This window comes from Halichoeres trimaculatus, unplaced genomic scaffold, assembly GCF_033239565.1.
Source record: "Halichoeres trimaculatus isolate MK-OKI-2021-1 unplaced genomic scaffold, fHalTri1.1 fHalTri1_scaffold_12, whole genome shotgun sequence".
Taxonomy (NCBI): domain Eukaryota; kingdom Metazoa; phylum Chordata; class Actinopteri; order Labriformes; family Labridae; genus Halichoeres; species Halichoeres trimaculatus.
Genome location: NW_027437190.1, coordinates 22,028,249 through 22,045,219, shown reverse-complemented (window position 1 = coordinate 22,045,219; position 16,971 = coordinate 22,028,249). Strand labels below are relative to the sequence as shown.

Genomic DNA, 16,971 nt, shown 5'->3' with positions numbered 1-16,971 from the left:
GAAATCCTTTATTATTTTATTAGCATTGTTTTCCTGAAAATGGCTGTCAATCTGTCATCTTGTAAACAAACACAGATGACAGATTGCATGTGGCACTGTAGCGAGGTCTGTTGCGAATGTGTGTATGGATTTGTCTTTTTCTTATGTTGTTTTTAGCCTCTGTGAGGCACTTTGTGTTGCTTTTAAAGTATGAAAAGTGCCCTATAAATAAATAAAGTTTGAAGTTTAGTTTAAAATTGAGCTATCTGGGCTGTCTTTAGCCACACTTGGCAACCAATTTGACACTTTCTGCCTTCAAAATTTGTAATCCTATGTTAATTCATGTTATAAGTGTATCTTTATTTATTTAATGAAAACAAAAGTCTACGATTTGTGTTGGTATTCACTGTAGAAGATACAAAAAGACACAAGTTTACATGTTTACCGTGGTCTGTTTCACACAATGAAAAGTGCACAAACAATGAAAAGACCAAAGAAAAGAAGAAAAAAAGAAAAAGACCAAAGCCCAGGATGCATTTCTGCATACCTTTAACAATCATATTACCCAGACATTCTTAAAGGAAAAAACAAAAGCAGACTCCTGCTAAATTATATCCCTGAATTATTTTTATGTCACTCTGTGTTGTTATTATTGATAAGCTAATGTTTTAAGACATTTTTTAAGTAAGTGTTAAGAGGAGAAGATGTGCTTAGTTTGGATTGTTCCTGAGCCCCTTCTTACCTTCACAGTGATCAACTATTTAAGTTTTAACTTAAGTGACAATTTAAATTAATTTGCAGATATCTGACATTTTTAAATGACAAAAAACTACATCATCAAAATATTGTTTTTTGAAACCAAAGTACCTTTCAACTCTCTCTCAAACACAGACAGGTGCATGCAGCTTCTTCCTTTTTTTTTTATATAGTAGCCCAACTTTAAACACCCTGCAGCCACTCCCTGCGCTCTGTATTTAAAAGAAGTGCTGACGGTTATTCCCCTCCCACATCTGCTGAATTCAACATGTTCAGGCACTTTCTCTGGCTTGGCAGTGTTTGTAGGAAATGATTAACTCGAGTAGCGGTAGATCAGGAAGTCTGACGAAGAGTTCATGGGCAGAAACCACAAATTAAAACACAAGGATGACAACATCTCTGTGGACTAGAGAGTGATCAGGTCTTTTTCCCTTATCCAACATTTGATGATGAGGATGAGTTTTTATTGAGAAAAACTTCAAAGGCTAAAAAACTGCATATTCATTTGAGAACATGTCAGAATGAAATACTGTAATAAAGAAACACTCGTTGACTTTTCTCCTTTCTTCTCAGCCCTAGCAGCCAGTGGTGGCCAGCTGCCTCTTTCCAGTCTTGAGGGAGGAAGCAAAGTATTGCTGGGGGCCTCGGGGGGCCAAACAGGAGGCCTCCCATCTTCCCTCTTCCTAAACCACCCAGCCCTGCTCCACTTGGGCCAGAACCCCGGTGCTGGACTACTCAGCGCCGCCGTAGCCAAAGCCTCCCAGCCCTCCCCTTTCCCGTCCGCCAGCAGCATCAGCCCTACTCCTTGCTCCCCTTCCCCATGCTCAAGCCCCGCCTCTTCCTGTTCCTCCAGCGAAATGGCACACAGCCCGCCTTCTCTGGGCGGAGCCAAGATTGAGTGACCGAGCCAAGGGCCAATCAGAGAGGGGGAGGAAGAAGGAAACGAGAACCCCGCCTTTCACACCAAAGCTATCTCTTTCTCTCTCTTCTTCCATTATTTTTTCGCAATGGCTCTCTTGCTCTTTCTCTCCCGGTCTTTCGATGCCAAAAAATACACAGAATGAAAGAGGAGAGAAGGAGGGAGGGAATTGAAAGAGGGGAGAAGGGGGGAAAAGGGGAAGATTGAAACCAAAAATCTTTATCTATCCAAACAAAAGGAGAGGAGGCAGCGTGGGACCTTTTAGTCAATAACAGGTGATATCGACATGGCGCCTCTCCGCTCTTTCTCTCTGAAGGAAACAAACCAATGACTCTTAAACAAAGAGGCAGAAGAGACGCATGTCGAAGTGCAGAAACCAAAAATGACGAAAGATAACTTTACTATGTGACAAAGGAATGGCGGCAAGGACAAAAACTGGAGGACTGTGCTTAAGTTTCCTTTTTTATCATTTTGAAAAGCTGCGGGTCTGAAGGAAGAGGAGAAGGGAGGATAAGTTTAAACCAAAAATTTACCTGAGGAGGAGGCGGAGGAGGAATACACAAAGAAAAAAAACGACAACCATACCAAAATCCCAAATACCAAAAACCAAAAATACGGAGAGAAAAGCTTTATTCAAAGGACGTGTAAATACTGAAGCTATCCAGGACCAGGACTCTACTGCTACTGCTCTTTACGTAGACACACACACACACACACACACACGTCAAGAGCCAATCCATCCATCTGCCATTGACTCATCTTGTCTGCGTCCGCTCATGTGTCTCTTCTAGGTTTTCATTTTAGATATTTTTTGTGAAAGATTGTTACTGATCGAGTGAAACGCTCGTAAAATGAATGATGCCAGTCTCTTCATGTGTTAGTCTCTTTACCTACCTCTGGTTCTAAGAGCATAGATTAGCTTTAATCTGTCTTTTTTAATTTCAGATTACCTTAACAGAGGCTTGTATACCAGTATCTGTTTTTTACACTCTGAGAAGTACAGTTTTGATCTGTTTTTTTTTTTTTACTATTTATTAGGGTTATTTTACGATACAGCTTCTATTTATTGTTGCAGCATTTTAGTGTTTTGATCATCATCAACATCATCATCATCATTCATGTTGTCATGCATCCTTCTGTTCTCGATGTGACTTTTCTGCAGGAACAGAATGACGAAAGTGCAAAGATGCTCGTCTCACCAAGTGCCGTAGATCCAAAATAGAGCTGGCACACCGTGAGTCAATTTCAAGGTGTGAATGAATTTATTAAGGCGTAAACATGTGACACTTTGTGCTCTTAATCAGACCAATCTGTCCTCACTTTTAAAGATAACCCATTACTGCTGACTCCGTGGCTAAATAAACACGCCCTGGGAAACTTCGCTCACTGTAAACGACGTTTGTTAAGAGTGGGCAACCATATTGAAAGTATGAAATAGGGCTGTGATTGGAGATCTAGAGTAATAACTGATGAGACTGGAGTTTAAATAAGTCAATAAAGCCAAGTTTAGTCACAGCCGGCTCTCACGCCTGCCGACACCTGTCTGTCTAGACCTGTTTACTGATATTTGTCTGTTTCCATCATCACTCCATCAATCACATTTCACTGCCATTTTCCACCTCAGACTGCCATTAATTCTCAAATGGAAACCAAAGCATTCTCAAGGCTGGCCTGAGCTCTTCTTACAGAGCCTCAGCCAAGACGTATGAACACAATAAAGACACAGGAGGGGGGGTGAGAACAGGACTTTACCACTGGGAGCCCCCTCCCTCTCATGTGAGCCCCTCCGCCTGGCCCGTCCAAGTACCCACAGGGGGAAGCTTTATTTAGGGAACTGTTCCTTTACTCCGAACCCCCAGAATGAGGGTACTTTTGGAGGGAGACACTGTAGTGAGGGGAGCAGGCGTCACACTTTTTTATCGTAAGAGGATACCAAAAATATACGCAAACCAAAAACCCAAGGAACGACCGAAGCAAACCAAAAAGAACCCTTAACCAAATGTGGCTGGAGAGAGGAGGGGAGGAGGACAACGCGTGCCCCTCTCTGTCTGTCTGTCTGTCCGTCTGTCTCTCTGTCTGTAAGCATTCGCCCCGCTCTGAAACTGTGTAGCATGGATGGATAGACAGACAGATAGATGGGTAAGCAGAAAAAAGGACAGACAGCTCCTCCCCTCCTCTGCCTCTTTCTCTCTCCAGCTCAGCTCTCTCTCTGGTCCTGGATGGAGCTAAACGCAAATGACCTCACTGAACTGAAATCTTCTTTAAGAGAAAATCTGTTTTTATTTTTCTGTTGGTTGGTTCCGATTGTTTTGATCTCTGCTGTGTCTCTTGATGCTGTTTTATGTACTGTACTTTAGTGCTTATTAACTCATTTGGAATAACGTACTCGCTTACTTACTTACAAGAGCTCCTTATTTTTTCGTAGTCGTGCTAGAGATTTTTATCAGGTGGTTGGAAAAAAAATACTGTGAAAATTTAGCTTCCAGATTTTTATTAGATAAAGAAACAGACTGTCTTGGCAGAGTAAAAATAGACACACAAAAAGCCAAAACTAAAGAGTTAAAATAGCAAACCTTAAAGATGCCAAACCAAATGCTGAACCAAACCAAACACAGTGCCCTCTCTGTGAGGGCGCAGAAGTGGGTTAGAGTTGATTTGCCTGAGCCTGAACCCTACGTTCATCTGTGTGTGTGCTGAAGTGGCACCAAATGGTTAAAAAAGAAGTTTGACAAGACAGAAGAAATGTCTTTCATTTTGACTTCATCGGTGCAACAAACACTTCTGCCGCGGGTTGAAAACGTCAGCTGAGGCCTCAGGCAGAGTCGACAGCTCGAGAGTTGGACGTAAACATATCCAAAGAATATTTGGTTTGATCTACTCTAGAAAAAAACAGTCGACACACGCAAGCAAGAATCGATTTACGAACCAAACTTTAGATGTGGGGAGAGGTTGTAACCATGAAGGTGAGACCGTCTCTCCACATTGACTCTTAGACGGAATGTATCTGTTAGTGCTTCTATAGATTTTGTAGAAAAAAAGATCTATGTTCTACTGCTTACTTATCGCTAATGTATTAAAAAGAAAAAACGTACAAAAAAGACTGAGAAAAAAAAGATCCTTAAAAACATTGATGATAATAACTTGATTTTAGACCAAAAATTTAAACTATCTCTCTTTGGACTTTTTTTTTATTTGTCTGATTTAGACTTTTGATTGTAATATTTATTCAGGGTAGGTTTGATTTATTTGCTTGTCTCACTTATTTATTTGATAATTTATTTCTAGAGGTGCTTTTTCATATTCTGGGATGTACTTTTTATGATTTTCTTTTCTATTTCACCCCCTGCTGACATTCTTTTTTTTTACTCCTTTAAACCAAATAATAACAGAAATGCAACCAGGGTTCCTTTAGGGACTTAATACGAAAACATGGCTGACTGGACTGTCGGCCATTAAGAGCTTTTCTTCCTCTCTGAGATGATGTTTCTCAAAGCAGCAAGAGGCAGCACTGCGTGCACAAACACCAAACTTACATGAGAGTACGGATACTCTCTTCAGGCCTTCTGGATTGAAACATGCTTTCATGTCTTGTAACATTAAGAGAAAAAGTTGAAGTTCTCATTCAGTGTGATGAGGTGTTCATTGCGACACAGTGCTGCTTCAGTACGCTACATTTTCTCTACAGGGAGAATTGACTAAAAGCTTTACAGCTACGCAACCAAAAACACAAAGAAGAAGATCAACCGGGGCAAAGACTAAAGTTTTTTTACATGACAGAGAAGAAACTGGGAGAAGAAGAAGAGTGGGGTTTTGACTCCCAGCTGTAAAACGCTCTCTGAACTTCTCACTTTGTCTGTCTCTTTTGTTTCCTTGGTTTCCACTTTACTCTGAGTTCCTTTAAATGTTTTCCTTGATCCAGTGTAGGATGTAAAAGAGAGATAGTTCATCATATACCTCATATTCTTTGATGATAAACCAAATAGATGAATGCTTTAAAATGCGGGGTCACAGTAGGGATCAGGGTGGTGTAACAATATGTGTGGACGGTGTGTTTGTGTGGCCCAGAGCAGACACAGTGAAGCAAGGTCAAAGGTCAAAGGTCAGTGTCCTAATGGAGATTAACAGGAGTTTAGGATTGATCTGCAAGAAACAGATCATGGTGTAGATTGCAGAGGGAGACATTTAGGGTCAAAGGCCTGCTCTGGTTCATGCTCTGGTCTGCACACACACACACAAACACACACCCTGTCTCCCTGGAAAACACCCCCCGCTGTCTGTGTTGAGCTTTGAACACAGCCCTCTCCTCAGATCTGACCCTCACTGCTCCCTTCCTGTCAAACTCTCTGGACTGTGGGGTTAAAGCTGCTCTTTGGCACTGATCTAGGATCAGATCTGGATCTATTCAAAGCTTAAAAAAGGCTGTGTGTCTAAGAGCAACTTTATCCCCAAGGTCGCCATGCCCTCCCTCGCCTTGAGGTCTCCTTTGCCTGATGTGGGGGCAAATCGACCACTTGATGTCCGAGTCTATCAGGGAGCGCTGAAGGGCAGGTATCCAGGGAACGGCTGGGACCAAGGTAGCTAGGTGACGCATACAAACACTTCTCACGACTATGTGTGAGCTGAGACTCTAGGAAGTTGGAGGAAGCAGTGTGCATGTGAGTTCATCTCCTTTGTTTTGTTCCTAATGGGGCACTTCTTTATGAGCATCAGGGTTTTAGGGACCAACTGTAAAGTGCCAATCTCTGTGGTGGGGATACCCCCCAAGTGAATGATACCAAAGTTAATGCCCTGCCACGAGATCCAGCACGTTATACGCACCCCCTATTAATCCTGATGCCCATCTGAGTGTTCAGAAACTCTCCCTCAACAGAATCCCCTTTTCCTGCTGAGTTGTTACTTTACAACAAAATCTTTAACTGAAGCTTTTAAGAAACTACATAACTTTTGGATAAACATTTATTCATTTTCTTTCTGAGCGTTAAATGAGATGATTGATACTCTGTTCATGTTTTTCAAGGAAGACATGAAGCTACAGCCTGAAATGAATGGAAAAAAGTGTCTTGGGAAAAAAAAATTTGAAGCCTACCAACGCTGCTTTATACAATCAATGTGAAGAAAATGATTTTTAGGCTTTTTCACCCCCCAAGTTTTACAGATTTGAATGAATCTCTGACCTTCTGCCCAAGCTAAGCTTTCTATCCAAAATAAGCAGGTGCTCCTTTGATTCTCAGTATGTCATAAGAAAGCACTGTAAGTGCGACTGACGAACATGTTATCTGAGTCCTAAAAGAACTGATCTTGGATTATTTATCCGCTGCCACTTGGCTGTGTAACTTCTTTAAGACCAAAAAATGGGAAAGAATAAGAGATATAAAGGTTATATATGATTAGTGAAGGCTAAGAAAATGAAACTGTGTGGACTTTTGGGTTTGCATGACCTGTCAGTGTGTGCAAAAAAACACTTTTAGTGTGGGGACACAGCTGTTTGCCAGGAGGCTTCAGGCCTGCCTAAACCCACCACACCTCAAAAAACATTTGGTATCTAAAGTCGCATGTCACTGAAATTTAGCAAGATGATAAAAATGATAAAAATGTGTTAACTTTGTTGCTAAGAAGTGTCTTCTGAGTTTTTTGGCGACAAGACCAAAGAGACAGATCATGCAGGAAACATTAGCTTCAAGCTAACCCTGCTACAATGGAATACCATTAATGCATAATACCGCAAATAGTCCCATTTAAATAAGATGGAAAAATAAGGCAATTGAATATTCAGGGTTTGTTTTGTACTGCACTGTAGTAGCAACCTAGAATGGAAACATATGTAAACTCACTGGAAACACATTTTGTCGTACGTGCTGCAGCACCTGTGATGCACTCACTTGGTTTGGAAAAGCTGAAAAAGCTGCTTTGATTACATGTGACTGAAAATAATTTGAATACGTAGGGTGATTCATTATTTCTACTTAATGTGGATAAAGCCAGGCTAGCCATGTCCTGTTGTTTGCTGTCTCAATGCTAAACTAAGTTAAGCTAAGCTAAGCTAAGCTAAGCTAAGCTAAGCTAAGCATCACTTTGATGCAGGCAGCAGTGCAGTTAGAAGGAAATGACAGAGCAGAGGTATCAATGTTTGTTCATCTCATTTAACTCTCAGCTCTAAATTGAACAAATGCATATTTAAGTGTTAAGCTCAGTCTTTAAAAATCACACATTATGTCTTGAACGTGACGAACACGTCAGGATGACAACAAAGACAACTGCAAAGCAAAAATATCCCTGAGCACGACTGTGTGAGGGATGTGATTGTTGTTGAGGGAGAGACAGCGAGCAGAGCAAAGAGAACAACAGCAAACAAGCTGCTACTTCTTCCTCCACCCACTCTCATCCATACGATCACGCTCTTCCTCTCTTTTCTCTCTCTGTCTCATCTCTCTTCCTCTCTCTGTCTTTCTTCTACAATACAGCTTTAGTCCAAAGGTTTCTCCAGCAACACAGCAAAGCGAGTCAGATGTTAAAGAATAAAACCAAAGAGCTCTAACTTGACCTTCTTTTCAACACATGGCCTCCACTGCATCCTTCACCTCTCTCTTCCTCCCTCTGTCCATCCTTTCTTACAGCTCTCCCTCTCTTCTTCGTCACTTAGCGAGCTGGTCTGTGAAGCGCTAACCTCAGCTATCCAAAGTGGAATAATAATAATAATAATAATGATAATTAAGATGATGATGAAATGTATATTTTTAAGTATTTGTCATTGGAAAAATAATCTTAAGCTTCTCATGATTATGATGATGACGATGATGATGACGATGATGATGATGATGATGATAATGAAGTTTCTCTTGGTATCTTTGTAGCTGTTCTGATCCTTCTTAAGTTCTCGTCCTTTCTGCTCGTGCTGCCAGAGAGTACCGCTTTAATCCCATCATCCCCTCCCACCCTTCCTCCCCCTTTTCATTTGGCTAACCTGATGTTTGGTCCTAACGTCTACCTGTCTGACCTTTGACCCTGGGTGTTTGTTTTTTTCCCCAGAGTGTGTGAGAAAGTGTGTGAGAAAGTGTGAGCTTTTAAACCCTAAACCAGGGGCAGGTTTTTTCTAAAGGGGGGAGGGAGGGGCTTTGCTTTCTTATAGTTCCACCAGTGAGCAAGTGTGTGTGAGTGTGTTTGTGTGTGAGCGTGACAGCAGGGTGGGGTGGGTGTGGCTGTGGGTGTGACTCACTGCAGAAAAAACCCACAAAAAACATAAAAGTTCTTTGTTCTTAGGACAACAACAAGCCCCCAAACATGACTGTCAACTGTAACGTACTGTTTGCCAACTTCCTGCTACATGTAGCTTTAATTCCCCCTCCTGCCACCACACAAAGCCTGTTTCCTTATTGTGTGTGTGTGTGTGTGTGTGTGTGTGTGTGTGTGTGTGTGTGTGTGTGTGTGTGTGTGTGTGTGTGTGTGTGTGTGTGTGTGTGTGTGTGTGTGTGTGTGTGTGTCTGCACAGGTACGTTTGCGTTGCCATCATCCCCTCCCTTTGTGTCTTCCATTATGTGAGCACCCCCTCTCCTTTCTCCTCCCTTGTGGTAGCATTTAGCCTTTTAGTGTATTTATCTTGAAAACCAAAAAAAGGAAGAAAAATAACTCTACTTGTTCATTGTACAGTGTTGTTCATTTTAAGTCATTTTTTGTAACTGAAAGTGTTTCATTCATCCAAATAAAACAGGAGACAAAAACTGTACAGACAAACCCTCTCCCCCTGCCTTGTGCCTTGTGTTTTGATTTTCAGACTCTCTTGAACTAATCTGTGATACTCCTGACTGTTTGACCCCAAGGATTCATTTGCTTTTTCAAACTTGAACCCTGTGAGAAAAACTGGTGTACCTCAACATGTCATGTCATATTGTCACCAGAAGAGGGCGCTGTTAGACTGAATATCTCTCCTGACAAGAGGTCCTCAGTCTGTTCTCATATATCTGTTGAAGCAAAAGTGTTTGATACAGTATATGATGTGTATTTAACCATAAAAAGTGTAGATATAAAAGTCTCCAAGTAGGTTTAAGTATTAATCAATGAATAAATACTTTTCCAACCAAATCAAAATAATTAATAAAGCACATGAATTGTACAGACCGACGTGCCGCTCAACCAAGAGAGATAACGAAGCTGAAGGGCACCCACAAATGAAAACACAAATACTGTAAAGGACTATAATACTCAGTCAAAAAGTTTATAATTTATATTTTAGTATAAAAAGGTTATATCTAATTGCTCACAGTTTTATAGACTACTGTCGCTCTAAGCAGTTCTGATAAAGGAAGCTTTCAAAAAAAATAATGATAGAAAAAAAACATTTAAAGTGATCAGGCCTTGAAAAGGGCAAACTACTTTTATGTGAATTTTCCAACTTTTATCATTTTTAATCAGGCATGATTTTATTTTTTCCTCTTGTTCGACATGTTTTAGTAGAAATACCACACAAGCAGTACAAGTACTAGGTTAAATCCTCTGACGCATGCACATAAATTCACATTACTACTGGCCTTTTCATTGCTCACTGACGTTCTTCATTCATTTTTACATTCTCCATTTAGATATCAATTACTGAATTGTTAAATAATTTCCTTAACATTTTTTCTTCCGTGCCAAGTCAAAGCTTTTCTACCAGTGTTTGGGATATGAGTCAAAACCGACCAAGTACGCATCGAGACAGAAATGTATGAGATCACTCAACACAGACGCCACAGTCAATAGATTGATCCTCTCCCTGTATTTAGATCCTTTTTTTTTTTTTTTTGCTTCACTATGAATTGTCAAGGATTGGAATTGATATAAAAGGCAGCTGAGTATATCAAACTACAGAAAAAGTAACAGGTGTTCATTGTTTATCTCACTACAAAGCTGAAGAACATCTGATTGTTCCAGCTTCTTGAGGAGAGCATTAGTTTTTTTAGTGCAGTGTACTTGTCAGCAGTAAGTGAGTTGCCCACAGGGTCAGCTTGGCCTCTTTGTTGAGAAACCGGTCTGAGAACTGGAGCTGGTCAGAAAGAGACTTTATTTTTGTACAACACGACACACGTGTTCCTCAGCTAATCTGGTCTGTAATGCATGAGGCACTCATATGTTTTGATTTTTACCCCTTTAAATTTAGACAATTGTGCCAACAGAAACTGTCTCTTCCATTTGGTAAATAACACTGAGTGTGTGCTTTTTAAACTTTTTTAATTAACCAGAAAATCAGAAGATTAAGCATTTAAAATAAATTATTGTTTTTTAATAACTGGTGTAAATTTGGAATACCTGTTTTTGAGTCATTGTACTGCTTTCAGATAAAACTGTCGAACTCTGACATAAATATTTTGGCACTCAAACTAATAATTCAACATTTGTCAACAAAAGTCTTGCAGCTCGTTGTGGAGGTCTCATGTGGACTTAAACCCCAATTCTACCCCCCCCCCCCCCCCCCCCCCCCCCCCCCCCCCAAAAATCTCATAGTTTCAGTTGTGGGATCACTGTGCTCTTCGTCACTCAGTGCTGATATAAAATCAACATCAACACTGCATCAAAACAACTCCAGAGTCATCTCACAGGTGCATCAGTTTTACATCTTTGGACCTGAACTGATCAGTGTTAGCCTGTGACAGTAGAGACACTCTGAGTGAGAGGACATCGTGCTGCTGCACAGTGTCACCCTGTGTCCTCACACCCTGGAGATAAGTTCTCACCCTGCAGACCTGTTACTGAAGGGGGAGAAGAGGAGTCACATCATCTTCATCTTCATCTCCAGTCCTCCATTCATCCTCAGTGAGCTGAGTCAGGGGACATCTGCTAATAAAGAAACATCACTGCGTATGTTTGGCCTCCTCCTCTTATCCACAGGTCTTTTTCTCTGTCTGATTGTTTCTTCCACATTCTCCTCCTCATCCTCCTCCCCCTTTTCCTCCTCCTCATCCTCCAGCTCATCGGCCTTCCTCTCATGTTAACTGCCTCTCCTTCAGTCTGTCTCCTCTGCCTCTCTGCTGCTCCCCTGCTGTGTGGCTCAGTAGGTGGATGATTAGGTAGGATGCTGGAGTGTGTAAGTGTGACAGCTTTCAGACACCCACCTCCAAGTTGAGTCACGGCCGGCGCTGCTGAGCATGTGATCCTATCACCACGGTGACTCGGGTAGATCTGTGCTGCTGTGTCGCTGCATTCACATATTTGATTTGTTCTCTATTTTGCAGCCATTTTTAAAACTACTTCTTAGTTTATGTTTGTTTATTTTTTTATTCAATTAAAAAATATTCATGTCAAAAGTACATTAGCTAAAGTCCTTCAAGCCACATTTTCATTTCCATTTCATGTTTCTGAGGTTAGTAGTCAGATGGAAGTTTCTTCTCAGCCTACTGTGAGACTAAATCAGTTCGATAACCTGTTAACAGAATTTAGAGTTTTCCACGTCATTTGTACTTTTAATTTGATATTTCAATCACAGGCATCCAGGACTTCTGCCTAGTTATAAAATTCATGATTTTGACTACAGAACTTAAGTTTTTGAGCTGTTTTTATTTGAGAAGATAACCTGAGCAGGAAAATTGCCAAGATTCCAAATGCCCCATCCACATGAGTGCATGTTTTTGAAAATGCATTTTGGCCTTACCATAACCACATTAAAACTGAGTTTTAGGCAGAATTTAAAAAAGCCTTTAAATGTGGAGATCTTTTCAAGTTTTCTTTCCTCTGTAGTTTTTTTTGGGGGGCAGACAGCAAAAAACCAAAGGTTTTGGAAAATGCTGATGTGTTTGTGCATGGTAAATATGTTAACATCTCTGGCTCATTTGTCAAGATGGCAGATGTTTACTTACATGTGCTAGCTACTTTAGGTTACATTTAAAGACTGTAATGCATAAATGTGGTAAAATGTTGTTTTGAATTTGTTGACTGGGAGCCATATTAAGATACCAACTCGGCCCTCTGTTTGTTGACGTAAGCCGGAGTCAAAGTGGTGGAGTTGAGCTGGCCCTTAAGTGTCTTTGCTAACAGCTACAGCGTACCTGCCTGTCAGTCACATCAACTGAGCCTCTACTTAAGCAAAAGTCATGATCTTAAAAACATCTGAACTACAATGTGCTGTTATTCGCTTATCAGGCTACAATCATTTTTTGAACCTTGCTGTAAAGATGTTTATTTTTGCTGTATAGGTTGGTGTTCTGAATGTGGGTATACAAAGTTTCCAGTAATTCCCAAGCCTGCTTCAAATGGACACTCAAGGAACTGCAGTTTATAGCACTTAAAAGGAAGAAACCTTGTTCTTCTTCATCACTGGACTGAGGGCATAAGGGCAAAAAAGGTATAAAATTTTTGATTGTTTAAATTGTCTTTTGGAATACAGGTTCAAGAATATGGTTTTTAATAACTGCTTGCTCAAAGAGACACTCAATACACATGCACTGTTCCATCTATCATGTTTGACATGACGGACTCACTATGTATTCTCACCATCTACTGGGCAGGCATGCTTCAGCTTTTCAACTGTTTCTGTGTTGATGTGTGAAACACATTTTTTCCTATAGAATTTTGGGAGTATCTATATGACTGTGTTTGCAGTCTAATATCCTAATTTCACAAGTCCAGTCCAAACCACCTGAGCACAAGGAATAACATGAAAAGATTAATTGTGTTTTAAAATGAAAAATCGAGTAACATTCCTGTAAAAATAGACCAGATTGAAAATCCACTATCTGCCAGTTATTTGACCACTCAGACTCAATTTGAAGTATGAATCTGAGTTTTGTTCCCTTTGCCAACACCAGTGGTGATAAGAGGTAACTGGGGGCATGGTTTTTGGACTCTGACCTGCATGCAAAGCAGGTCAGAGTCCAAGAATGTAACAAAGTAGACAACATAACCGCTCACCAAAAGTGAAGCCAAAACACTTTAAGCTCCCTCGGTTGACTGCCTATAGGTCACAAAACCTGCCTCCTCCATGTCAGCACATTGGACATGGTTCAAACTAGAAAAGCAAAATTACATGTCAAAGAAATCTCATAGAAACACGGGTTCAAGTCATGCTATGAACCAGTCTTATACTGATTTTTTTGAGAATGTTGGTTTTAATTACTTGTTGGATGCTAAAAAATGGGGCATAATCGACAGCCAATGAGGTGTCTGTGTGCTTTACATTGGCAGAGGACGCAAAAGAAACACTACAGACAGTGTGTCAGCTGGGAAATCCCCATAAGAAGCCTGCAGAGTAGAATGTACTTACCTGAGGGATCTTTGCCATTTTACCAGTAAGTTAAATGTCTGTTTTGGTTGGTAGAAGACACTGTTTATTTTCGACTCCACATTTGGACAGTCAGAAGCCCTTTTCTTGGATAAAATGCTGTTGCTATGTGACAGCGCTGAGTGGAAATGTCATGCTATCTCCAGACAGTTATTAAGGGAGGGAGCAAATTACTCGCTGTGGCACTGCTGGGCATCATAACTTTGTGCGTGCCATTGTTGTTTGACATCATTTCAGAAATGATGCCCATGGAGTCACTGTCTATGACACACTTTGGCATGAGTTGGGTAACAGGAGAGCCGCATATCTGGTTCTGTGAGGAGTCAGTTAACGCAGGAGGAACACTGACGAGCTGGAAGAAACCCAGTTAAGGTGGAATTGGCTTCGATGAGGAGTCACTGTGTCAGAGGTACGAGAAGACAGGATGCCAGCTGTCAGTTTGAGCAGGATCACTGCCAGTGTGTGTGTGTGTGTGTGTGTGTGTGTGTGTGTGTGTGTGTGTGTGTGTGTGTGTGTGTGTGTGTGTGTGTGTGTGTGTGTGTGTGTGTGTGTGTGTGGTGCCAGTGAGAGGCTGTGCCAGCGGTGAAGTGCCACAACACAGATCTAGTTTCCCTCACTGAGCTGCATAAACACATGTGTCTGTGTGTGCGGATGTGTAGGCCACAGTGTCGTGAGTTTTGTGTGTCACCATAAGTTCAGTCGACCTCCTGCCCTTAAAAAAAAATTTTAAAAAAAAGGAGTTTATGAGTCCAGTGTCAAAGCGCAGGCTAACTCAGTTTTAAAATGATTATTTGCTGGAGCTTAAAGGGGCTGTGAGGAGTTTGAAAGTGATCTTGAAAAAGTCTTCCTTCTAGATATATGCCTGACCGTGATCCATACTTTGAAATTAGATTTTCAGTGCCAAAATTGCTGGCTACGGGTTATTTTTGAATTGCTACTTCTTAGCCTTATTATCAGGTCAACAACACCACGCCGGCTGACAAAGTTTAGTAGTGAGAAGAGACAAAACACAGAGATCTGTGTTTTTCTCTGCTAAAAACGATTTCTATGACTAATTTTGTAGTGATGGTGGACACTGGAGCATAACTGTCAGACAGAAAAAGGACAGAGGAGCAGAAGATAGCAATACAGGAGGGTGACAGTCTGAGCTAAAGGCTAATTAGCCTTTAGCTCTGGCTGTATCACTCCATAACACAGGGGCTAGGCTGTTTGTGATAATGTTCATTCCAACCCATGCAGCAGTTATTCTGCAGTGGTCTGTTGAAACTTGAGAGTCTATCAATAAAATGAAGAGTGAGGTTATGTTAGCTCTGCTTGTTCGATGACTGACAGGGCATAGCTGACCAGTATTTATCAACGTTATACACAACAGACATGTTTTAGAGTGCCGGGCTGCCAGCTGGGCTAAATATAAACGGCTGCTAAACTACTTAGAAACCGACAATGTTAACATGTTATCACTTTAACCTACAGATACATCAGAGCACTGGGCTGCTGACAGCGCTACATATAGGTGTTACGTCTGCTTGAGTCACGTTTCAAACCGTAGCACTCGCTAAAATGAATTTACAACAGTGTAACTCCACAATATCTTCACTGTACAATACTGAGTGCATGTCATGACATGTTTAAAATTTTAGATGTGGTCTTCTCTTTATGGATATGCATCTTCTGCATATGCAGTTTAACTGCATGCATTGCAGCACAAATAATACTCATGGCTGTTGTCCTAAGGACCAATAGGACATACTGTTGGTTTTAGTTTGCCTTTGTAAGAAATGTGCCTGACCACTGTGTGTTTCTCTCTATCATAGCAACTGGAAACTAAAACTTCAGCTCTTGAGTCTTCATCTGGGATCGCTTTAAAACACACAATGATTCAGGTTTCTTTCATTTACTGAACAGGTTTTTCTGTATAGATTTAAAAGAGATCTGACCTTGTGTTTGTAGACACATTGTCATTCACTTGCTACAGATTGCAAAAATAGGAGCTTTAAGCTCTGCGCTTTCAAAGCTTTAGTCCTACCAATATGCTGTTTAAGACTCCCCGTAATCTATTTCATTTCAATGAAGTGTTTACACTTTAATGCTTGTGAGTAACTCAAGAACAATGGTGCTATTTGCCTCGCTGAAATACCAAGAGCTGCAAAGAAACGTGGATGTATGTTTCACCGCTGTGTTTCCTTCCTTTTTCTGATGATTTCTCTGCTGTCACTTTGTCAATAAAACGCCAAAAACCTGAATGAAGGCTGGCTGATGGCACTCCATGGAAAATTAACATCAGAGCGCTCCAAAAGAGATAAGGACACGGCTGTCATTTAGTACAAGTGCCTCCTCCATTTCTTCATCACAACAGTTTTATGGGATCTGAACGTCAGTCGGAAACACACACACACATGCACACACACAAATAAATACACCCACGGTTTGCACAGCAGGGATCCCACCCTCCCCTGGATGAGACATCACCCTGCGAAACACCTCCACTCATCCCCACTGTCTTACAGATGAGGACTTTTATTTATTTAATTGTTTGAAAGCTTCTTGGCGATAACCTCGATGATCCAGCTGCCAAGGGTGGGAAAAGAAAAAGATTCAAGAAACAAAAAAGTAATAACAAGTACCATGAGTTAAGGTCAGAGGTCAAAAGTAAACTCTCTTGAAAAAAAAAAAAAAAAAAAACCTCATTACGTGAACATTGTAGGGGAGACCTTGTCGCCTCAAGTTTTTAAAGAAGGTCTTCACTCATTCTTCTCTGGAAGGCCAAGATCAACATCAGCTACTGCACAGTTAAGAGTTAACAGTGACAGTTTTGTTTCTACACGCTTGTGGTAGTTTATAGGTTGTGTAAAGACAACAAAAGACTGTAGTCATGATGTAAAATCTCAAAGGAAAGTAGTTTACAACCACACTAGTGGCTTTGTACACATTCACAGAGGTGCTTTGGGCCAAATGCATCTGTCAACATGGTTATATGTTCACATAGACAATGCTAACATAGTCATGTTAAGCCAGTCTAATATTTACCATGTCCACAATCTTCACAAAGTGTTTCAGCATACTTACGTATGCT

General features: G+C 40.9%; 1 protein-coding gene across 2 annotated transcripts in view; it reads left to right on the top strand.

Moving 5' to 3' along the window:
- The window catches only part of pou2f2b (POU class 2 homeobox 2b), a 48,590-nt gene extending 39,234 nt beyond the window's left edge, over window positions 1-9,356 (top strand). For both annotated transcript variants that reach the window (XM_074683174.1, XM_074683173.1), the window contains exon 16: window positions 1,309-9,356. In XM_074683174.1, the coding sequence (XP_074539275.1) occupies window positions 1,309-1,637 (329 nt within the window). In that variant the 3' untranslated portion in view covers window positions 1,638-9,356. The remainder of the gene's footprint in view (window positions 1-1,308) is intronic.
- Window positions 9,357-16,971: the final 7,615 nt, after the last annotated feature.